This window comes from Epinephelus fuscoguttatus, linkage group LG8 (genome assembly GCF_011397635.1).
Source record: "Epinephelus fuscoguttatus linkage group LG8, E.fuscoguttatus.final_Chr_v1".
Lineage (NCBI taxonomy): Eukaryota > Metazoa > Chordata > Actinopteri > Perciformes > Serranidae > Epinephelus > Epinephelus fuscoguttatus.
The window spans coordinates 10,844,953-10,870,327 of record NC_064759.1 but is presented as its reverse complement, the minus strand read 5'-3'; the positions used below and the strand labels follow the sequence as shown (position 1 = coordinate 10,870,327).

At 39.2% G+C, this 25,375-nt stretch overlaps 1 protein-coding gene across 1 annotated transcript in view; it reads left to right on the top strand.

The window, feature by feature from the left end:
- The window catches only part of LOC125893022 (uncharacterized), a 158,527-nt gene that overhangs the window by 125,663 nt on the left and 7,489 nt on the right, over nt 1-25,375 (top strand). Inside the window, exons 19-30 of the mRNA XM_049583427.1 lie at nt 12,487-12,763; nt 13,482-13,510; nt 17,031-17,319; nt 18,051-18,079; nt 18,479-18,764; nt 19,519-19,547; nt 19,937-20,222; nt 22,557-22,600; nt 22,692-22,765; nt 22,992-23,206; nt 23,327-23,577; nt 23,690-23,809. Coding sequence (XP_049439384.1) covers nt 12,487-12,763; nt 13,482-13,510; nt 17,031-17,319; nt 18,051-18,079; nt 18,479-18,764; nt 19,519-19,547; nt 19,937-20,222; nt 22,557-22,600; nt 22,692-22,765; nt 22,992-23,206; nt 23,327-23,577; nt 23,690-23,809 — 1,929 coding nt within the window. The remainder of the gene's footprint in view (nt 1-12,486; nt 12,764-13,481; nt 13,511-17,030; nt 17,320-18,050; nt 18,080-18,478; nt 18,765-19,518; nt 19,548-19,936; nt 20,223-22,556; nt 22,601-22,691; nt 22,766-22,991; nt 23,207-23,326; nt 23,578-23,689; nt 23,810-25,375) is intronic.

Below are 25,375 nucleotides of genomic sequence, written 5' to 3'. Positions count from 1 at the left end.
AGGCTGATGATATTAGCTGGCAGATGCAATTGGCTAATTTAAGGCCATGACATCAGTTAACATTCTTTAACATTGGGCTTGTTTCTGGAGGTGATACATCCACTTTTAATTTACACTTGGTATCAAAATGCCTCTCCAGTAGCCACAGTGAAATCACATGGGACCTCTCCCTTGCAAATGCGAAAAAACCAACATGATTTGTTATTTTGTATTTCAAAGAAGTCAAAGAACATTACTGCTGTCTCCGCTAAAGAGAGTACACATGTGGGACTTTGTGTTCCACGTAAGTCAGGGTTGTTTGATCGGACCATCATTACATTTTCCATTTCAGTCTTCTTCAGTCTGGCATCAAAGACCCCCATCTGAAGAGATCTGAGGTCTTTATTACAGAATAAACCTTCAACACATGTCAGATGCATTTTTATTCATGTCCTCATACAGACAATGTGTAATTCTTCACTTTAATCCCGACACTTGCCTTCTATTGTGTGCGGGCCAAAATAAGAAGCAGTTGTGTGAAGTGCTGTTATTATTGCTATTAGCGTCAGCGCTGATGGCTGGGCCTGTGTGACTCTGAAAGCTCTTTGCTTTTTATTAAGGACAATTAATAATAACTGACTTACCCTTCACAGGTTTACACACACACAAAGACACACCCACTCACCATGGTGCTACAGGATCAGAGCGCTTGGTGGTGAGGCTGATTATAGCCATTAGAGGAGATGAGAGGGTTGACTGGGGGACTCCTCCGACTGGAATACTAAACCACAACATTCAACTCCCACTCTCACTCATATACACTCCTTCCATTTCCATTCCTTATTCCCCCATGTCAGTTAATGTATACATCCAGTGGTGGTGAACTTGATGCAGTTTGCATCCTACCTCACTCCATCACACACACACACACAGACACACACGGATCCACACTGTCTCCTGTTCCCTTGTGACTCTCTGAACAATGTCTGTATTGATTTGTGCGGTCAATCAGCTGTCCGAGTTAGCCGTTAGCAAGCCCTCTTCTAGCCCTTAACCTGCCATTGCACTTGAGAGAATCACACACCCACTCACATCAAGAAACATACGTGAAGTGCTGAGAGTGCTTATGAACTCTGTGGGACATTGACTGGTAGAGCGGGGAAAGAAAAGGGTGCCAGTGTCGGTCTTTGTAGAATAAAGCACAGAGAAATCTTTAAGGGGAGACCTTACACATACCTCCAGCGCCCTCCTATATAATTCAAGGCCTGCAGCCACACAATACACACAGATGAGAAAAGTATGCATGTATAAGAAGAGTGGGCTTGTGAAGGTTTGGGTTTGACCCACACTTCAATGCCACTCATCTGTACATTCATCCTCTGCATGTGCGTGCTATAAAACTTAACCACAATGTCAAAAGTGTCATCATCAGACTCCTCTTTGTCAAGTGTTTTGAACAGCTGGGCATGATCATGGATGGGGTCAGCAAAAACAGGAAGACTGAGGGCAACCTAATCGCCACACTAAATGTTGGCTAAGTTTCTGCAAACCATATGTAACATTTGTGTGTTTCATATGTTGATATGTGGATATGTTGAAACTCCACTTCCTTACCTTTTGATTTTTAATTTTATGATGTGATAAGGCTGTAGTTAAAGTGTGGCTGATTCAGGTGCCAAAACCACTTGATTAGGGTTAGGAAAAGATCATATTTTTGGCTTAAAATACCCATCTTTTGTGCCACAAAGGCAGCTGGAAATGATCTGATGTCTTTCTAAAAAAACCTGGTTTGGGTGCCACAGTGGCAACAGGAAATGCCCTGATGTCTCATGAATAAACACCCAGTTTTGGCGCCACAGTAACAGCTTGGTATGTTGTGACGAAGAATGTGCAACATACTGAAGGAATGTAGAAAAACACATAATTGAAGCATAAAAGAAAGAAATGTCAATCAAATACAATTTAATATACTTAAAAACAAAGCATAAGACATTACAACTAAAAATAAAAGACACAGGACAGATTTTGCAGATTTGCAGCTCAGTCTTATTTAATTTTACTCACTACTGCACCAAATTTGCAGCTGACAATCGTCCATTACTCCTGTTTCACTAAGGATGGTAAAACAAATTACAGTGCATGGCTGTTTGAGGAATTATTTAGCCTTTTTTAAAAAACAAAATGAAACTATGTATTTGGTTTACATTTCCATAGGAGCAAATGGGCTCAGGGCTGAGAGCCACAGACCGGCTGGGGAAGCTGAAAAGTATTGAGAGAGACAGGCACATTGTTGGTTTTGCTCTTTTCATTTTGGTCACTCGACAGTTAGAAAATAACAGATTATCACCAGTCTTTTCCTTTTTAAGTCTTTTTTTAACCTGACCACCAATCAGGGCATTTGAAAAAAGTGGTTGTGTTGGGTCCATCTTAAAGAAGTTTTCATTTTCCCTTCTTTTGTTTCAGCTGGGAAACCTTCAGCCGGAGCAACCGGTGTAGATACCATGGCAGAAGGTGGGTGCAGAGGTAGAATGATGTCTTCTCAATTAATGATTTGTAATCTGCTTGTAATCAGTCACTGATCAGATTATCTCGAAACCCAGAATCTGACAGTAAGGGCCCCTGACACACCAATCCAATGGTCATCCATTGATTAATGTCAAAAGTCTGTTGCCCTAGTTTTTGCTTTGTGTCCCACACCGTTGGCCCTTATGGGCCCTCATTGCCTGTTTATTGGCTGATACAACATGATGAACTGGTGGCGGAGTCAGTGGAGCCTGTTGGTGAGTACAATCACTCTGATTGACAGTTCAGCTCAGCGTACGAAAAGAGAAGCACAAGTGAGAAAAGCAAACAAGTGTCTGACACGATGGCCTCAGACCTTTATCAGGTTCAGGAAGTTACTGAACCTGATAAAGGGCTAAGAAATCGAAACGTTCTGTTCTTACTAAAGTTTATTGCAAGTAAAAGGTTAGTGTTGGGATTTCTCTTTCTTGACCCACATACAGTTAAAAACACTATAGTGAGTGCAACACACATACAGCTGAACTTTAGAAATCACCTTTACAAATTCTTCAGTCCTTTTCCTTGATAATCCAAGTCATTAATTCTGTTTCTGATGAATCTCAGTCATTTACACTTTGATTATTGAAAGTAGACGTTTTATAGCATCTTGCAATGAATGTGTCAAGTTAGCTTCGCGTCATCTCCAAATCATATCAGTCATTTATTTATTTTATTTTATTGCTGATATAATGTTGTAATTGTTTTTACATTTTATTTTTAAAAATGTAAAAATAGGAACATATCTTTTAAGTTTGTGTATATGGAAATAACAAATACATGTACATGTAAAACCAATCAACTCTAGGGCTGCAGTAGTGTGAGATTTTCACGCTACGATAACCAGAAAATATTGCGGTTTCACGGTATCATGGTATTAAAGAATTTGTCTTGTTATCAGTCAGAGTGACTCTTAATGGAATAAAAACAGAAGGGTTCTGGTTGGTTAAACAAAGGTTTTATGACTATAATTGAAACTTGAAACCATTGTGTTAATGGAAGTATGTGTAAAAAGTCTCTCTTTAGAACATAACTAAAATAAAGGGGAGATTCAACGTCCAGTTGAATTTTATTTTATATTGTATAAGCAAATGTACACAGTTTGAAAAGAGGGATCCCTCCTCAGTTGCTCTTCCTGAGGTTTCTACCATTTTTCCCACGTTAAAAGGTTTTTTTAGGGGGAGGGATATTTCACTATCTGCTGTGATGGTCCAAGGACAGAGGGATGTCATATGTTGTAAAGCCCTCTGAGGCAAATCGTGTTTTATGACGTTGGACTTTAGATATAAAATCAAAATTTAATTTAAGTTATTATTTGATTGGCCCTTTGAGGCATGCCTACATTGGGCTGTAATAAACTTTGACTCGATGTATTGACTTGACATATTATTATGTCACTGTTAAAAACGTTTAAGTGTCACTTTAGGATTAAATCATTTGGATCATAAATGTTTATTAAGCCTGATGTTAAAGTTAATAGGTCTTTTTCTACTTCTTTTCTCCTCAGAGAAACAGCGGCCTTCACTGATCCAGAGGGTGAGTAATGTCACATCACTCTGACTTTACACAGTGCAGCTTTTATTTTTATTTTATTATTTCTCACAGAATTGAACTGATTAAGCTGCATAATGAGCACATGAGGTCTTCAGCATGAATATTATTTACCAATAATGTTGATCATTTGCGTTAGCTTTACCTTTAGTGGAACATATATATAGTACACTCTTCTTGATTTGTTTTTCTAACTTTGACAGGGAAAGAAATGAACAAAAGTCAAAAAAATATTATAGTGTGTTTCTTACTTTACTATGTGAGAAGAAAAGATGCAACTGGTTAAACTCTGCAGCTCTGTTTTAAAATCAAGAGACTCATTGCAGTTTTTATAGATGAGTGTTTGAAAGAGTTTAACACAGGCAATGGAATTAAATACAATGAACCTGTTTATGAAAACAAAATACTTGTAAAAGAGGATAAAAAGAATGCATCTTAATGTTGTAATAAATAAAAAACAGCACTGGTGTTTGATCATTACTTTGTGTGATATAACCGATGTACTCTGACCACATCCTTATTTATAAAACAGGACTTTGATGAGATGTGAACAGAATTTTTTTTGTTCATCCCAGCTGACAAATTGCACTTTTACCCCATGAACATTTCCTCTGAATTTACCAGGTGGAAACAATGACGTCTGTCATAAAGCAGCTTTTGGAAACACTGGCTGGTTTGAGTGTCAGGAGCTTGAGAAGTTCAAGACGGTCCTGAGTCAAAATCACCTCTCACGGACTCTTCTATTGGAGGCAGCTGAGGACAGGACGTGCAGGTCACAGTGTTTTTAATGGTGCAGATTGATGGTCAACAGTCTGTGGAGACGACCAAGGAGGTTTTGGAGAAGATGAAGAGGACTGATCTGGTGCAGATTTTGTCAGACAGCAGCTCAGGACCCAAAAGTAAGACAATAAAGACAAAAACATTTTAAAATTATAAAACTGGTCCCGAACATGTGTCTCCAAAGTTTATAAGCTGTTTTCTTCTCTTCACATTATAAATAATAAGGTTTATACTGTAGAGAAGAGACACATCATCTGGTGTTTTATGTCTAATGTGAAGTATGGAAACGTATTTCAGGAAAGGGGGCAAAATGTCTCAAAAATAATCTGAAAGTTCAAGTGTAATTTTGTGTTGACCTTTGTGGAATTATTCTTTTCCACAAAGCAGTGTCGTCTGATGATCAATGTTTTTACTTCATTTCTTTCTCCTCAGAAAAACACTCTGTGGATGAACACCTGTCTGCACTGATCCACAAAGTAAGCAATGTCATATCTGTGTGACCACGCAGAGTACAGCTTTTATTAAATAAGATGCAGGTTTAAATTCATATCAACATTAATGATGATAAATTAAACCAAAGTCATGATTTGAATCAAATACAATGAATTCATCAACAAAATCTGATGTTCACATCAGGGGGTTTGTATGACCAAATCTACAGTGGCCTAGATGATCTTGTAGAAAACATTAGAATATTCAAATGACTAAAATAATAATGACATCAATAAGGTGCAATAAGATAAATTTAATAAACATATTTTCACTATGAACATATACTTATAATTTTCCAGGTGGCAACAATGAGGGCTGTTAAGGAGCTGCTTTTGGAAACACTCAGTGATTTGAGTCATGAGGAGCTCAAGAAATTCAAGTGTTTGCTGCAGTTCACGCTCTTCCAGAGGAACATTGAACTCATCTCATGGAGAGAACTGGAGTCGACCGACAGTACAGACCAACTGGTTGATGTGATGTTGGAGAGATGCGGTCAACAGTCTGTGGAGGTGACCAAGGAGGTTTTGATGGACATGAACAGGACTGATCTGGTGCAGAGGCTATCAGAGACCAGCTCAGGACACAAAGGTAAGATAAAGAAGACAACTGTAACTTTATATGTAATAACAAATAAATATGTATTGTTACAAAATCAGCAGCTTATAGTCAAAGCAATGCAGTAACAACATGTAGGCCTGCCATGACCCCAGAACAACCAAAGAGCTGAAACAACACCTCTGAAACACAGTCTCAACTACAAACTGAATATCAGCTTCACAGAGTTAGGTGTCTGTTATTTTAATAATATGGGAATATGCTTCTCACTCTGTGAAATGAATGAAGTGACTCAATTGACAAACTGAATTTATGTATGCTTACAAAATAAAAACTAAATGTAAAATGAGACAAAGATAACCTCAGAGGTGAATGTTTTGGATTTTGCCTTTAAAGTTAAAGATGTTCTGAGAAATTAATGAATCTGTTGATTTTGGTCCTTTTTTTTATAAATGTTGTGTTTTCAAAAGTTTTTCTTTGAAAACATTCTCTGTGATTGGGCCACATGATCTTTGATCATTAAATGTGTGTATGTTGAGCTCATTATCAGTCTTGTATTTAATCTGATAGGAATCGGACAAATGTTGTCTCCATGATTTCACATTAATTCGTTGAGTTGTCTCTGTGTAAAGCTTTGATTTGACTTATACTACACTCCACTGTGGAGACAGACAGGCAATCTGTGTCAGGCAGATTATTACAGTGTTTTCTCATTGATTCCCTCTGTGATCTCTGTAACCATGGCTTCCTCCTGCCTTCAGTCCACACACCTGAAACTGAAATAATAAAGACTTTTTGTTCTCAGGAGGACTCAGTATTCCACTCAGGACAAGAACACATAAAGGCTTCACACACTGTCTTTATTATTATGATTACAGTTGTCATTAAATGTGTTGCAGCTGCAGGATCATCAGCTGAAGCTTTTGGTGTGAGAACCACAGAGGGAGGTATGTGTCCTGTAAAAAACTTAAAGCACAACAAACAAAATAGGAAATGTCATCCATGAACTAAAAATAATGTCTCCTCTAAGCACTGCAGTTATTTTAATTAACATTTCAGAGTATGAACCTTTAACACAGAGTTTAATAGCAAAGAAGACGTCAGGTGAAACCGTCATTGATTTTTATGATGTTACTGTTAAAGTTGATTTTTTTTTTGTTCATTTAATCAGTTCTAATATAAATCCTTGATATTAGAATTATAAAAGTCTGACATTGTCTTATTGTAGAGCCTTATGTTAATTCAATCATTCATTCATATTTCCTTTGTCCTCAGAGAAACACTGTGTGGATGAACATTGGCCTGCATTGATCCAGAAGGTGAGTAATGACACTTCTGTCTGACATTATGTGATCAGTTGTATCATTACTTTGTGTGATATGACTGATGTAGTCTTGGGGCGTCAGTGACTTAGTGGTAGAGCAGGCGCCCCATGTACAAGGCTGTTGCCGCAGCAGCCTGGGTTCGACTCCAGCCTGTGGCCCTTTGCTGCATCTCTCTCTCTCTCTCCCTCCCCCCTTCACACTTGCATGTCCTGTCAAATAAAGGCTAAAAATGCTCAAAAATATCTTTAAAAAAGTTGATGTACTCTTACCTCATCCGCATTTCTAAAACACAGACATTGATGAGATGTGAACAGACAAATCTGTAATCATCCCAGCTGACAAATTGCACTTTTACCTCATGAACATTTCCTTTGAATTTACCAGGTGGAGATGATGACGTCTCTCATAGAGCTGCTTTTGGAAACACTGGCTGGTTTGAGTGACTGGGAGCTCAGGAAGTTCAAAATGTTCCTCCTGAGTCAGACTGACCTCTACAGACGCCTCTCAGGCATGACACCGATACTGCAGGAGATCGAAGACAGGCAGGACACAGTGTTTTTAATGGTGCTGACCTATGGCCAACAGTCTGTGGAGACGACACAGGAGGTTTTAAAGAAGATGAAGAGGACTGATCTGGTGCAGAGGTTGTCAGACAGCAGCAAAGGACCCAAAAGTAAGAAAATGAAGAAAAATCTGGTCTTATGTGTCTTTAGTTTATAAACCATGTTTTCTTCTCTTTAAATTAGAAATATTAAGCTTAATAAATATTCATAAATGTTAAGATTTATGATGTAGAGAAAATAAGAATCATTCTCTTCATAGAGAATATGTTTCATGACTAATGTGAAATTTGAAAAATATTTTGGGAGAGGAGGCAAAAATGACTGTTGAGCTGATTTCAGTGTAATTTTGCCTATTTGAAATTTTTACAAAGCAGAATGACCTGAAAACAAATTTACTGTCAGATGTTTGATCAGTCACTGATGACTTTTACCACTTTTCTCCTCAGAGCAACACTCAGATGAACACCGACCTGCACTGATCCAGAAAGTGAGTCACGTCACATCTGTCTGACTTTATGTAAAACAGCTTTCATTAAAAAATGCAGGTTAAAAATTACCATCATCTTGAACATTTTAAATAATGATACAATCAGAAGTCATGATTCACTTATTTATTTTTCACAGAACTGAAGCTGCGTTCAGGTCGAGCTCTTTAGCAGTGATTTAATCCAACATTAATAACATGATATTTTTCTCACTGAGGATGAGATGAGGAAATGTCAGCATGAACATTTTCCGTGACTTTTTTCATCAACAGTGAAGAGAACTTTATCCACCAGAAACATCTATTTATTGTACTTTTTTCCAGAGGCATTAAACAAAATAAACATAAAATAATGAAAATAATCTTTTGAGCCACTGTGACTCATTTCAGTGTTTTTGAAAAGAGCTGCAGCCTGTAACTTAAAAGAAAAACAATTAGCCAGTTCATAAGAATTAAAAGGAAGAAGGAAAAGGGAATCATCTTTTGATTTGTAGTTTGGTTCCTCAAAAAAACAAACAAATGCAAAATATACTAAAACACAAATATGTACAAATATATCAATCTATAAAAAACAGCTGGACCAAATGTACTTAATCCTTGTATATTGTATATATTTTTATATTTGATGTATTTTTGTATATCGTATATTTCAGTATATTCCACTTCTTGCCTAAATTTTGAGTACTCATGTCAATTTTGGCACATTGAGAGCAAGTCTGCCCGAGTCAAATTCCTTGTATGTACGCACGTACTTGGCGACTAAAGCTGATTCTGATTCTGATAATACAACAGCAGTCACCAAATGGATATTGTGTGATCTGCCAGTAACATTCACATCTCCATTAATATTGATGTGGTGCAAAGATACACATTTGTAATTGTCCCAGTGGATTAAATATATGTCCTATAAATGTATTGATTATTTCAGGTAGCAACAATGGCAGCTGTTAAACAGCTGCTTTTGGAAACTCTGAATGATTTGAGTGACAAGGAGCTCAAGAAATTTAAGCGGTCCCTGGAGTGGATTGTCTCCCAGAAGAACCTTCCAGACATCTCACCAGAGGTGAATGACACCACAGACAGAGCACAAATAGTGGATGTGATGTTGCAGACCTACAGCCAACAGTCTGTGCAGTTAACCAGGGAGGTTGTAAAGAAAATGAACAGGACTGATCTGATGCAGAGGTTGTCAAAGCCCAGCTCAGAACTCAAAGGTAAGACAAAAACTGTCACATAATCTCATGTGTCTCATAAATGTCTAATAAATACATTTTATGATTCATAATTTAAAAAAGGTAAAACACAGCAGGGATCAATAAATCATCAACTGAATCATAATTAAATCAATAACAGTCACACAGAATGTTTTAAGTTTAATGAGTTTAGTAATTGTTGCAGGACTTTTGTGTTGGATTGCTTTAGACTGTGAAAGTGTTTATGATATTGTGAATTTGCTATATCTACTTTTGAGGTAACTGAGCCTTTTTAAAGTTGATTATACTTTCTATGTTAGGTTAGAGTTTAATCCTCTGAGTCATTTTAAATGTCTTTTCTCTGCAGAGGAACACTCAGTGGATGAACATCAACCTGCAGTGTTGGAGAGAGTGAGTCTGACTTTGCACATCACAGCTTTCATTCAGTAGATGCAGGTTGAAAACCATCCTCATCCTGAACATCATAAATGGTGATGCAAATCAAACCAAAGGTTTTAAATTGGATGGTTCTCACTGTGTTGAAGGGTAACTTCTGTGTTTTCTGACCTGGGGTCCGTTTCACAAAGCAGGTTTAGTGAAAACTCAGAGTCTGTTAACCCTGAAATGAGGGAAACTCTGAGTTTTCCGTTTCAAAAAGGGAGGTAACTCAAACCAGAGAAAGAGGGGTAACTCTAGCCTGTTTCAGAGAGAGGTAACTTAAGCTCTCGGTCAGTTACCGTAGTAACAGACTCTATGAACCTAACCTGGTCGGGACCAGGTTTTTCTCAATGAACCTCGAGTTTCTCTCTGTCTCCGCCCTCTTTCAGAGCCACACTCCATTTGATTTCCTCATTCATTCAGTCAGCAGGCGAGTTTTGGCGTAGCCTAGTTCTGCCGTCTGTCATTTAAAAAAAATCATTAAAAAAATCAGAGTCAGTATATTAGAGGTCCATTAGGCACAGTAGCTGGCGACTTTTTTCACTAACATGGCATGTCCTTTTGATAACGATCCCGTGGATGAAGGTGCAGCATTACTGCGCAGAGAATTAAATATTCGTCGGGAGATGGTTATCAGACCGAGCATAGATGTTTTAGCATTTCCACACAATTATCTTTTTGAGCGGTACCGTTTCACGTCACAGTCCATCATCTACCTACACAACCTAATCCGTCCTTACATTTGCAACATTACCAATCGTAGCCATGCTCTCACATCCCAGCAGATATTGTGTGTTGCGCTGCGTTTCTTTGCAAATGGAATTTTTTTGTATAATGTCGGAGATGTTGAGCACTTCAGTAAGGGAACTGAGTGCAGGGCGGTCAGAAAAGTGTGCTCGTTTTACGGGCATCTGCCTTCTTTCTGTTGGCTGAATAGAAGTCTGTGTTAGTTTAAACAGGCTTAATTATTTAACAGAACATGATATAGATGAGAAGACATTTATGTGTGTGAAAACAGCATTATGTTGGGGATAAAACAACTGCACAGTCTAACAGCCACTTAATATTTACTTTACAATGTATAGCGTGATCAAAATGAGGTACCCCCATGAGATTATGCCGAGGTCTTACCTGTTTGAACAATGTTTTTATATTTCATCCTAAACTGCTGCCAAGTACGCTTCTCCTCCGGGATTGCACCTAAATGAAATAAATTAATAGGCTACCATTTAAGCAGTTTCTGTAATATTATTGTGATTGCAAGGACTACATTTAAACTTCTGCATTCTCCCACGCCGTCTTCCTCTCTTTTGCAGCTGCAGTGGTGTTGCACTTCTTTATGAAAACGTGTTCAAACTCGCAGTATGAGCGCATTAAGATTTCTAATTCTAGTGGGGTGAAAAAACGCAGCCCTCCCCATCCCCGCTGCCATGGTGACTCGTCAATCGGGCTCCATTGATGCTGGCTTTTTATAGTTGTGGTGCACGCGCTAACTCCAGGTGAAACTACTCCGAGTTGATTTAACTGATTCAAATCAGCCGTTCTGGAACCGACTCAGAGTTTCCTATCTCAGAGTAGATCAACTCAGAGTTCAGGATTAGACTCAGAGTTTGTTGAACCTGCTTTGTGAAACGGACCTTTGACCTTATTTTCCCTTTAAGTGACTAATGGGAACAACAATTTTAGAAAGTGGTCCAGTATTGAGCGAGACTGCTGTAGCCAACAGCGGCAAAACCGGCTGCAATGTAATGAACACCGTCGATTTACATCCACTATAAGTTTTTGTTTTTGCCACTGACAGGCTCTGATTGTTATTATAAGTGTCTGACAACAGAAACAAAATAAATCTCACAAAAACCATCTTGGTTTGTCTCTCCACTGTTCCAAAAATCACAAACTCTGGTTTGGTTGAAATAAACCTTTAATTCATCCAGTTAGATGCAAAAATATCAACCAGCAACCTCCGGGGCTGAGAAATGAAGCCAATAGAAATAAACATGTTTACAGCCTGACACAAAAAACAGTTTAGGTGTCTGTAGCTAATTTCACATTCATGACAACTGTGCTTAAAGTTACACATATTTAACGATGGAGTGGATTGAGTGACAGGCTGTCTGCAATGGGTTGCTGTAGTCTGTAAGTTAGATCCATCCTTCACTTTTCCACAGCCCCACCTTCTCGTCCAAATATGGTCACTTCTGACTCTATAAAACAATATGGCAATGCCTGAGATGCTGAACTCAAGGCTTCAAAACAGCAGTCTACAAACCAGTGGGTGACGTCATAGTAGCTTCCATTACCTTATATAATCTTTTGCTTTGATGCTGTTAAAGAAATGAATAGACATTAAACACTTTGTGTTTGTAAAGAGAAAGAGGGAAACATAATCAATAGATTATTTATTACCAACTGTATCATTGTCTTGAGTGATCATACAGAAAAAAATATTAATCTTATAAGATCCATGTCTTAAAATACTGACACTGATGAAATGCAAAGAAATAGATGTTTAATTATGCCAGTTCAGAAATGACACATTTGCTTAACGTATCCTTGAAATTTTTCAGGCAGCTGTGAAACAGATTCTTTTGGAAACACTGAAGGATTTGAGTTATGAGGAGCTCGAGAAAATCAAGTGGTTGCTGCGGTTCACGCAGTTCCAGAAGGGCCTTCCACACATCTCATTGAGCCGACTACAGTGGGCAGACAGTGCAGACACACTGGTGGATCTGATGGTCCAGACTTGTGGCCAGCAGTCTGTGGAGGTGACCAAGGAGGTTTTCATGGACATGAACAGAACTGATCTGGTCAACAAGTTGTCAGTCATCAGCTCAAGAATCAAAGGTCAGAGAAAGAAGACAAAACTGCCACATTACACAATCATATGTTTCTCATAAATGTTTAATAAATAGATTTTAGATTTCATAGTCAAGCTGCATTCAAACTTCATTTCATCAAAAAGAAATCTGAAAAATTAGAGAGCAAGCAGCGACGCAACACCACATTTATTACTTTGACTGCAGAAATCACTGAGTTGAATCCAGCTTCTTTGATTTTCATGATGTCACGACTGAGTAGATTTTAGTGTCAGTTCTGCAGCAGTGAATTCTTTGTGTTCAATTTTCTTTAAAGTAAATGAACCTTATCAGAGAGAAGCTAAATATAAGTTACAGTTTACAGTATAATACAGAACATCAAGGCCAAATACTATGACCTCAAAAGTGACCACTTGAATCAACACCTCTGACACATTGAATATCTTAATTTGACAGCTTTGTAAATTATATATTTTGACACATTTCAAACATTATAATCTTTATAAACGTAGTGTTTGTTAGAGGACTTTTGTATCGCAGTCCTTTAGATTTAATGGGTGTTAATGATAAGGTGTCCAACCTCTCTCATTCTGTTTTTATGATGTCAGATCCAAGCCCATTTAGTGTTATTTTGCGATGAATCCTCCATATGGTATTTTATTCAAAAGCAACTAAATCTGACTAAAGTTGATTATTATCTGATTTTTAATCTGTAAAGAGTCATTTTCTGTTTTCTTTCTCCTCAGAGAAACATCCATCTGAACTGCTCCAGAAGGTGAGTAATGTCACATCAGACACATTTTACAGAACACAGCTTTCATTTAATTTTTACAGTTTGAAAATGATCCTCATGTTGACAGTAAAGAGGTGGAAAAAGGTTTTAAACCAGAAAAATCACATCTGCTGTAAAAGCAATGGGAACATGTGATCAGGTGGATCATTCCTGCTTTTGGCAGCACACGGCTAATTTCCACCAGATGCATGTTGGTTGCGTCTGCGCTCTGGCACGGCAGCGGAGCTGATAGGATTCCATTCTAGTCAATGTGTGTGTTTCCACCGGCTGCGGCTGTGCTGCATTCCGGCTCCGTCTCAGCTCCGGCACTCCGGAGCCCTCCGCAAGAGAGATACGCAGGACTTCTATTTTTGCCAGACGCTGGAGCACAGCACAGCAATTCACCACAGAGCAGATCGTGTGGGGCAGGAAGTCGTGCACAGAAACACAATAAAACATCCGGTTAATTTTCAAAATAAATTACATAGTGTTCATGGCGAATCATATTTCCCTGCACTACACATTAAAAACTACATAATGGGCAGAGGCAGGCCTGAAGTCAACAGGTCAGAGGTTTTCAGACGTCATTTCACCCCGTGAACACCATGGATGAGGAGATATTAATCATGGCAGTGCACCGAGATGTCTTCCGGCAGAGCTGCACCGCACTGCACTCGGGCGGAACGTACACGGAACGGACTCCGCGGAGGTCCGCGCGGACTCAAAGCGGACGTCTGCAAGCCCTGTGCGCGCAAAGCTCAGATTTTACGGCCGCGCGGACTCCACTCCGCGCACCAGTGACTGCTCGGCATGTATTTTTCACATCGCGGGGATTTTTCACGGACATTTTTACAGGAAATTACAACGCGGAAGTGTGCTCGACTATGGAAGCCCGAATGACTGCGGACGTTCCTCACGGAGTCTGTTCCGCCTACGTTCCGCCCGAGTATGTTCGGGCCTTCACAGGAAACTACAACGCGGAAGTGCGCTCGACTATGGAAGCCCGAATGACTGCGGACGTTCCTCGTGGAGTCTGTTCCGCGTACGTTCCGCCCGAGTATGTTTGGGCCTTTAGAGGCAGTCGTTAAAGCACAATTACTGATAACCAGTTTATAGCATTAAATGGAGCACACTGGCCCTCATTTATCAATCTAATGTACAAACCAGCACAAAATCAAACGCAGAAATCATCTAACAGGGTTCACATTTTAAAAACGTTTGTATCTGGCGTCGGTAGGGCAGTGGATGGTGCTGGCGCCCCATGTACAATAGCGATGCCTCGCCGCAGCGGTTGCAGGTTTGACTCCGGCTTGCAACCATTTGCTGCATGTCAACCCCCGCTCTCTCTCTCTCACACCATTACACTCTGTCCTGTACATTAAAGGCAAAAAAGCCTGAAAAAATAATCTTAAAAAAAAAGTAAAAAAGTTTGTATCTCGACTATCACAGTGTATAAATGATCGGGCGTTGATAAATGTATAAATGTGACTGCTGAAAACAGTCGTCATTTGGGTGGGTGCCCACCTTGAAACTGAGCTGATTGTATTGACCCTCTGTGCTGTCAGGGACAAGATGTGTGTGAAGCATCTATGTTTCCACAGACATTGATGTAAACTGTAAGAGAAATTTGACTGGTGTGTTGAGGCATACAGCCAGGGGGCTGTAATTCTAGTTTTAACTTAAGTTTTTATAATTAATAATATAAACATGCTTTGGCTTGTCAGTGTTGACAAAAAAGAGCTTCAGATAAATTAGAGCCAGGCACCAGTGGTGTTCAGCCTTTGGTCAGTAACACAGAGCCAGGCGACTGTGAGCTGTGTTGGAGAGACTGTGTCCATGTGGCAGCTGTACTTTTTGAAGTGATTAATATGTGGCTGCAAATTCAAATTTATTAAAGGATAGCTCATTGAGATGAGCCATTTCGTATTCTAGGGGGTCCAACACAAAACACAAAACACAAAACACACTGTACAATACAACACAGCAATCACACTCACAAGAGACAATCATAACATGCACTAGGCTCTCCAGTACCAACCCACCCACACAACATTTCCGTCAGCCCACAATACCCATGCAAAATGAGGGAAAAAACAAACAAACCCAAAAACAAATCCAGAGCATATGTTAGCAATAATGCAGCAACAGTCATAATAGTAATATCTGCAATATTAATAGCATGACAATGATATTAATATGCAATATACAATGATAATAAAAGTAGTAGACGTAACCTTAATTGATTGTTAATATGATAACGATACCTTCATAATATTGTCTAGCACCATGTTATATATACCATAGTATTTGTATACACACACATACATATACCTACACACATACATACGCATAAATACATACATACATGTATACATACTGTGACAACCCCAAGTGGGGTGGGGTTGTTGGGATCTGTATAGGCCCGTTTCCACCGCAGAAACTTCGGGGTAATTTTACGGGGCCGGGGCCGTTGGTGTATGTCTCCACCGCAGGAACCACCCCCGAAGGACAGAGTTCCGGAACTTTTACAGGGGCTAAACAAGTCCCTGCCTCAGGGTAGGTACTCAGAACGGCCCGAGAGACTCCTGGTTGGGGCTTGGGGATTACTGGGTGCTGATTGGATATACTCAAGGCTGAATGTGACATCAACAGAAAGCAACAAAATAGCCGGCATTTTTAAAGCAGACGAGGGTTAGCTCGTTCATATAGCTTCCGCCGCCATGTAAAAAAACACACTAAATGGTCTGTGAAAAAAATATTTGTTCCAGCGGATATCTTAGTTACAACATGATTGAGCTAGCAAAGCAGTTTTGTGTTGATATGTGTGGTATTTATTCAGTTTTGGGAAATCACGATGTCTAGAAAGCATCAGCTAACAGCAGCAAAGCTAACATCAGGACGTCATCTGTTAAAAGCCTCCTGTTGTCGGATACGACATGAAACTACTCCAGTTAGCTCAATCATGTTGTAACTAAGACATCCGCTGGAAAAAATATTTTCTTCACGGGCCATTTAGTGAGTTATTACAGACACCGCTATCGGCGAACAGCTAACGGCGTCCCTACGTCGCCCCGGTCAAAATGGTCGCGCAACGATTACGCCACATCCAGAGCCCGTAACTGAGAGGTTGAAGACCTACTTAATATGCCCGTCAGAATATGGTCTAATAACAATTATCCAACTCAGCCAGATTTACTCTGCTGTACCATTAGTCCACGCTGACACAAACTTGTGCACGAGTTGAGACGTGATGCGAGATTTGATCATAGCCTCCACTCACATCCACGCTGATCGATACGTTTGACCGAATGCCCAGTTTTCTCTCATACGTTCATTTCGTAAATGAGGGCCACTGTATTGTGATGAAGCTACAGAAATGAACGCATGTGGAAGTTCTTTGTTTTTATAGTCAATTTATCATTTTGCCTAATTTGGTTAATATTAGTTGTTACAAATAAATTAATGTATTATTACTACAGTGGAGATATGACAGAATGTCCTCTGACTACTTTGTGTCCATCAGGAAGTCACCATGACACCACTAATGGAGAAGCTTTTGGAAACACTGGAAGATTTAAGTCAGAGGGAGTTCTGGGACTTTAAGCATGTCCTACTGGACACTAGAATAAAGAAAGGCCTCCCTGAAATCTCCACACAGAGAATGTGGATGGCAAACAGAGTTGAAATAGTGGAGCTGATGGTGGAGATTGACGGCCAGCAGTCTGTGGAGGTGACAAGAGAGGTTTTAATGGAGGTGGAGAGGTACAGGAGGGAGAGGGACTTTTTTCCCCCCTTCAACTACGAACTCAAAGGTAAGACGAAGAATACACAAACCACTGTGTTACACAATCATGTCTCATGATGTTTACTTGATTTTTTACTTTTTATTTTTCGCGCGCGCGCGTGTGTGTGTGTGTGTGTGTGTGTGTGTGTATGAAGCACTTTGTAGCTGTGTTTTAAAATGCTGTATGAGTAAAGCTTTATTTTCTTGTTCACTATTGAAGAATTCATAGTAAAACTGGGTTCAAACATTATTCAATCAAAAATAAAAAATATGAAATATTAGGGAGCAGGCAGCAATTTAAAAACACCACATTCATTACTTTCACTGCAGAAATCACTGAGTTGAATCCAGCTACTTTGAGGGTACAGTTCACAGAATGATAGAGAACATCAAGCGTAAATACTTTGACCTCAAAAGTGACCACCTGAATCAACACCTCTCTGACACACTGAATATTATCATTGGACAGCTTTGTAAATTATATATTTTGACACATTTCAGACATCATAATTTTTATAAACATAGTGTTTGTCGCAGGACTTTTGTATTGGAGTCATTTTGATTTAATGGGTGTTAATGATATGGTGTCCAACCAGTCTCCCTGATTGATTTTAGATCAGATTTGAGCCCAATTTAGTTTTATTTTGTGATTAATCCTTAATATTGTTTTTCATTCAAAAGCAACTAAATCTGAATAAAGTTGTTTATTGTCTGATTTTGAATCACTCATGGGTCATTTTCTGTTTTCTTTTTCTTCAGGGAAACGTCTAGCTGAACCGCTCCAGAAAGTGAGTAATGTCACATCAGACACATTTTACACAACACACCTTTTGTTTCATTTCTACAGGTTGAAAATGATCCTCATGTTGACACGAAAGAGGTGGAAAAAGGTTTTAAACCATAAACATCAAATCTGATGTAGAAGCAGTGAGAACATGTGATCAGGTGGATCATTACTAGTTATGGTAGCACAGTGACAGAGAGAGTTAGAGACAGTCAATAAAACAAAATTACTAATAACCAGTTCATAAATGAATAATTTGGTGTGTCATTGTGCCTCAATGTGATTTTTAGTTGTAACAATACTCTCTTGACTTAAACGCTTTTATTGACCCAGATAAATTAATGCATCATCACTACAGTGGAGATAAGACAGAAATGTCCTCTGACTACTTTGTATCCATCAGGAAGTCACCAAGACACCACTAATGGAGAAGCTTTTAGAAACACTGGAAGATTTAAGTCCCGGGGAGCTCGAGAAATTCAAGCATGTCTTGCAGTACACTAAAATGGAGAAAGATCTCCCAAAAATCCCAGGACACCAAATGGAGACAGCAGACAGAGTTGAAATAGTGGAGCTGATGGTGAAGATCTACGGCCAACAGTCTGTGAAGGTGACCTGCAAAGTTTTGAGGAAGATGAACAGGACTGATCTGGCAGAGAGGCTGTCAGGAACCAGCTCAGGACTCAAAGGTAAGATGAAGAAGACAGAAACTGAAATATTACACAATCATACTGTATGTTTCAAAAATATCTAATAGATTTCCAAATTCATAGTAACAAGGTAAATCTGCTTGGGCTCAAACAGTGATGTGAAATATGAAAAAAAATAGGGAGCAGACAGCGATGCAACAACAGCACATTCATCACTTTTCATTACATTACTGAGGACGATCAGCCATAACTGCCTCCCAGGGAAATTGATGCTTGGTGCTTACACTAATGCCTAATGCAGCAGCTGAAACTGTGCAATGTCACCTCAACAGTGGTACTCTGTACTTCTCCAACATGACCCTTTTAAAAAAATACACTCTCCAACTGCCACTGAAATCAATCCACCTCGGCCATAGGCAGGAGAAGTTAGGTTCATGTTTGAGCTGAGAAATTCATCTGTGCAGAGTGGCAGGGTGATGAGGAAGTGACCCACATGGAGGAAGAGACGCACAGCAACAAGGGAACTGGACAACTTGGGAGGCAGTCACCAACAGGGCTATAACTTGAAACAATATGTTCAGGATTCCACAAGCAAGATTGAGCTCACTCATCAGGTCTACATACAGTAGCTTCCCAAGTCCCAGAAATGTGACATGCCGTCTTTGCGACGCCCAGAAACCAAGCTTGAAACATATTCACTCCACTGACCCAGGGCCAGTACAGCTGATGCTACGACCAGGTCCTGCAAAAGTTGGCTCAGTGATGAGTTATTTTCTGTTTTCTTTCTCCTCAGAGAAACATCAATCTAAACCGCTCCAGAAGGTGAGTAATGTCATATGAGACACACTTTACACAACACAGCTTTATTTTAATCTTTACAGCTCGAAAATGATCCTCATCATGACAGTAAAGAGGTAGAAAAAGGTTTAAACCAGAAACATCACATCTGCTGTAAACGTTATGAGAACATGATATCAGGTGAATCATTCCTGCTTTTGGGAGCACAGTGACAGAGAGTTAGAGAAATTAAATTAATCATGTCACAGAAATCAACACATGTTGAACCAAATGTATCATTGTGCCTGATGTGGTTATTATTAGTTGTTATAATATTCTTATTACTTAAATGTTTACATTAATGCAAATATATTGTTTCATCACTACAGTGGAAATATCACATAAATGTCCTCTGTCTACTTTGAATCCATCAGGTGGTGACCAGGACATCACTTATGGAGAAGCTTTTGGAAACACTCAAAGATTTAAGTTATGGGGAGCTCGAGCAATTCAAGCATGTCCTACATCACACTAGAATGAAGAAAGACCTCCCAAAAATCTCAAGTCAAAGAATGGAGATGGCAGACAGAGATGAAATAGTGAAACTGATGGTGGAGATCTATGGCGAGCAGTCTGTGGAGGTGACCAGGGTGGTTTTAATGGAGATGAACATGACTGATCTGACAGAGAGGTTGCCAGAAATCAGCTCGGGATCCAAAGGTAAGATGTGGGGGAAAACAAATACTATTCCAGCATCAACAATTTGGTATGCAGAACGTGATCTGTAATAGTTTACTTAAGCGTTACTAATTTTTAAATCAACTTACATGTAGACAGTTGGGCAGCCATTTGAATTAGTGTGTTTGTTGTGAATGTTTTATTATCTAGAATCATGTAATGTATGCGGCCTAGTCACTACAGTCACTCACTTTAGGTCAGTCAGTGTTTTAGCCATGCTGCTGGCTCAATGTCAGCGTGTCTGTTGGTTGCTCCAACTCTATAGTCTTCACTGAAATATCTCAACCATTGGATGGATTGCCATGAAATTTTCTAGTCATTGATGGTTCCCAGTGAGTGAATCATACTGTCTTTGATGATCCCCTGATTTTCCTCGAGCACCATCATCAGGTTATCATCAGAGTTAATATTGTCCAGTACTTTAAATATGAATACCTCAAAACTAATGATATTTCCATCAGCCTCAGCTGTATTTTGTGTGATGCTAATTAGCTAATGTTAGCATGGTGAGATGCTAAACTGAGATGGTAAACACAGTAAACATTATACCTACTAATCATGAGCCCTGTTAGCATGCTGATGTTAGAATTTATCTGAAAGCACCGCTGTACCTAAAGTATAGCCTCACAGAGCAGCTAGCATGACTACACACTCTCTGTTAGTTTTGTAACATTGTCACCGGCAAAAACAAGATAGAAAACAAGGAAACCCAGAATAACTAGACCCTTATTAACATAATTAAAATATAAAAGTAAAAAAAATGTACATTTAAAAAATTTACTTTTATTCTAATTCTAATGTTGAGGATTCATACACTCATCAAATGTTGGCCTTGCACTCCTTGTTATAAGGATTATTCTGCTGCTTGAAAAAGAACAACAATTGTTGAACATTTAAATTATTTGGCAAAAACTTAAGAACATTGTTAATCTGCCACATAATATCTGTATTTTGTGAAAACAATTTCGTTAATATGTTAGGAACATATTGCTTGCATATTAGTGCAGAGTTGTGAAGCACATGTAGTGTGTAGTGTTAAAGCAGCTAAAAATAAACATATGAAAAGTTACAATGTGATTTAGTAGACCACTCAATTCTTTTAAATAGACTTAACACTACGATTGGACTCTCTGGCACTGTCCTTAACTGGTTTCAATCATATCTTTTAAACAGGGAATTTTATGTTGGCATTGATGACTGCTCCTCCAAACTCTATAAAATGGACTGTGGAGTCCCCCAAGGTTCGATTTTAGGTCCAGTAATCTTTACATGCTGCCAATTGGAGGGGTCATCAGGAGGCACGGCATACAATTTCATAGTCATGCTGATGATACACAGCTCTATATTGCTGTGTCTCATTATGACCCAAAGCCACTTGCTGCACTTTTTAGCTGTATTTTAGATATTAAGTGCTGGATGGCAGAGAACTTTCTACAGCTCAACCAGGACAAAACAGAATTTTTAGTTATTGGGTCTGAAGCACAGAGAGAGAAACTGCATACAAAACTACTAACACTGGCTCTGGAACCATGTCAAAAAGTAAAAAATCTTGGAGTAATAATTGATGCTGACTTCAGTTTTGAGCCCCACATTAAGAATAAAACAAAAACAGCATTTTATCATTTGAAAAACATTTCCAGAGTCAAGCCGTTTCTCTCTAATGCCAATGCAGAGACTCTAGTGCATGCTTTTATCACCTGTAGAATTGATTATTGTAATGCTCTTCTTTCTGGTCTTCCTAAGAAGACCATTCTACCATTACAACGAGTTCAAAATGCAGCCGCTCGAGTTCTGACGAGGACCAGAAAGAGAGCACACATTACTCCCATCCTAGAGTCTCTGCACTGGCTTCCTGTTAGCTTCAGAATTGATTTTATGATTCTTTTATTAGTTTTTAAAGTTCTTAATGGTCTTGGTCCTTCTTATTTATCAGATTTGCTTTTAACCTATCAGCCCTCTAGGATCCTCAGGTCCTCTGGTAGTAGACTGTTAATTGTTCCAGAAGTTAGAACTAAAACCCACGGTGAGGTGTCCTTTACTTATTACGGCCCACATCTGTGGAGCAGCCTGCCAGAGGATCTGAGGGCAGCAGAGAGTGTGGATATTTTTAAAGGTAAACTCAAGACCTACCTTTTTAGTTTGGCTTTTAGTTGATTTTTGTGGGGGTCATTTGTCTTTTTATTCTGTGAATCACTTTGTGTTACAATTTATTGTATGAAAATGTGCTATATAAATAAGGTTTGATTGACTGATTGATTGATTGATTGAAATATTAAAATGACATTATTTAAACATATGAATGTGTGTCTTCACAAGGGCCTTCAGGAAGCTCGGAGCTTGAGGGTTGTGGAAGTGTTACGGTAATCCCTTACATTCATTCATTTGTTCCTTTATGTTTTGTTTCAAAAAGACACATCTGCACTTATCTGTGAAAATGATTGTCCTCTGCAGCAGGACTCCAGTGACTGGACTAAACTTGACCCTGAAGTGAACTGTACAGATGCTGATGAGGCTCCAACTTACAGGTAAAGATTACATCCTAAATACTGCGTCACAGCAAACTGGAACTACAGGAAACACTACCACTTGGCTCTTGAGATTTTTCACAGAAGGAAAATAAAAAGATTTTTAAAGCAATATTACATTAATAGAATCAAGGCAGATACTCTCTAAGTTTACATTTACTCTGTTTTGTTCTTTCATGTGCATAGACACAAACTCTTTTTTTTTTGTTTTCCATTCACATTTTAGCCTACAGTCTGGAGCAGGAAACTTTGAATGCAGTGTCTCTGGCTTGCGCTGGGTCTGTGAGGAAAAGGTCAGCTTTAAGTACCAGTTTTGCTCTTTGAGTGGACACTTGGAGAGGATAGAAAGCATGGAGTACATGCCTGCAGGTCCCCTGATGGACATCACAGTCATTGCTGGGAAGTTAGATGTAGTGTACCTGCCACACTGGATCGCCATAGGTAAGTGGACATGAAGAAAAAAATTAAATAAAATGTACTGACTTTTTATTTCTGACAGCACATGTTCAAAAACTGATGCAATCCTTTTCTCTACACTTACTGTGCTTTTGTTTTGTGCAGATGACAATCCTACAATATTAGACAAGTTTGCAGTCCTACACATAGATGACTGTGGAGATGCTGTGGAAAAAGTGTCTGAGGTCACATCGTCCCATGTCAAGCTGTCTAAACCAGTTTTCTCTCTGAAAATGGTCCTGGTGAAATTAGGCCTTCCAGTGGAAATAAACTGTAAGGTGTTGATATACAAGACCGACACACCATTCCTCACGCTCCATGTTTATCTGATCCCACCTGATCCTGCTCTGAAACAGGTTATTTCAAATCTTACTGTCATCAACACCAATCACAATCAGTTAACAATAATTTGATCACCACAGATCATTTGATAAGTACACAACCTAGACAACTTTTTTTCTTTAACAGGAATTGGAGAATATTGATGGATACAAAAGAATCCGAAAGCCACATCCAGTGAGGCCCCTGAAAATGCATGACTGGTTCACCCTGACAGCAGATTTGGATGGTGCAAAAATTTGCCCTGAAGTATGTTTTGAACTGCTTTAAACTTTGTGGAGTGCACTGTGTTTGAGTACAGTGGAACAGCAACAAGCTGATTTTTGAGATTTTAAACTAGAAAATGTGACCAAATGATCCAGCTTTACTTCACCACTCCACTTATGCATACACAGGCTATGTGGCACTGTAGGTGTTTTAATTAGATGTATCATCAAAACCTCACTGCAGCTGAGGTTTTTTGAATACCAAAAAAACCCCTATTGGAACACTAACATTATCATCATGAAAAAATGTTATCAGTAATATCTGCCAGAAAATATTACTTGATTTACTTAAAGGGATAGTGCACCCAAACATGAAAATTCACCCATTATCTACTCACCCTCATGCCGATGGAGGATCAGGTGAAGTTTTAGAGTCCTCACAACACTTGCAGAGATCCAAGGGGAGAGAAGGTAGCAAAACAGCTCCACCTAATGGAGGCTTTTGGTGCCCCAGATTCAAATGTCCAAAAACACATAATTGAAACCACAAAATATCTCCATACTGCTCGTCCGTAGTGATCCAAGTGTCCTGAAGCCCCGACATAAAAAGTTGTTTGGAAAAACACCATTTGAACTCTGTTTTTAGCCTCATTGTAGCCTGTAGCTCTAACTGACTCTCTGTGCACTGCGCTCACGTGTACGTGCTTGCGCGAGACCAGCGAAAGCACGTGATCGCACATGAACGCGGTGTCCATGTCTCACGCTCTCACGCTCTCAATGAGGTGAATTTTCATGTTTGGGTGCACTATCCTTTTAAGAGATACTTTATATTAGGGGTTCTTCTTCTTTTATATATGTCTGCTGAACAAAAATTGAAAAGCAACACTTTTATTTTTGCTTCCATTTCACAAATTTAAAGATCTAAGAATTTTTTATGAGGTCAATAGATATATTTCTCTCAAAATATGGTCGCAAATTTGTTAAAATCCATGTCAGTGAGAACTTCTCCTTTTCCCAGATAATCCATCCATCTGACGGGTGTGGCATAACAAGAAGCTGATTATATAGCATCATTATATCATAGTTGTTGCCTTATAATGGTCACAATAAAAGGCCACTCTAAAATGTGCAGTTTTATCTTGTAAAAGACAATTACTCAGATTCCGCACTACTGGCACTGCAGAAATGCATTAGGGATGCAACAGTTCTTGGTAAAATATTGAACAGTTCGGTCCGCCTTGCACAGTTCAATACACCCTTATGGACCACGGGTTTGAGGTTTTTCAATTAATTTTGCATGGATGCTTTACAGGCCACTGTGTGTGTGTGTGTGTGTGTGTGCGCGCCTCCTGCACAAAAGCCCTCCCTGCGAGTTCATGTCCAATCACTGTTGTGGCTCCGCCCACTCACCCCCTCACACTGTTGTAACTGGAACTGGGAAAGGTGACACTCGCCTCACACAGATAAGAAGCGGAAAAAATAAACAAAGAGATCTATGGCAAGCACAAGAAGCTTGAAAAAGCACCGGCTTCATACAAATCTCCGGTGTGGGATCATTTCGGTTTCGCTGTTGAATAAAACGACGAGGGAGTGAAAACAGTTAACAGAA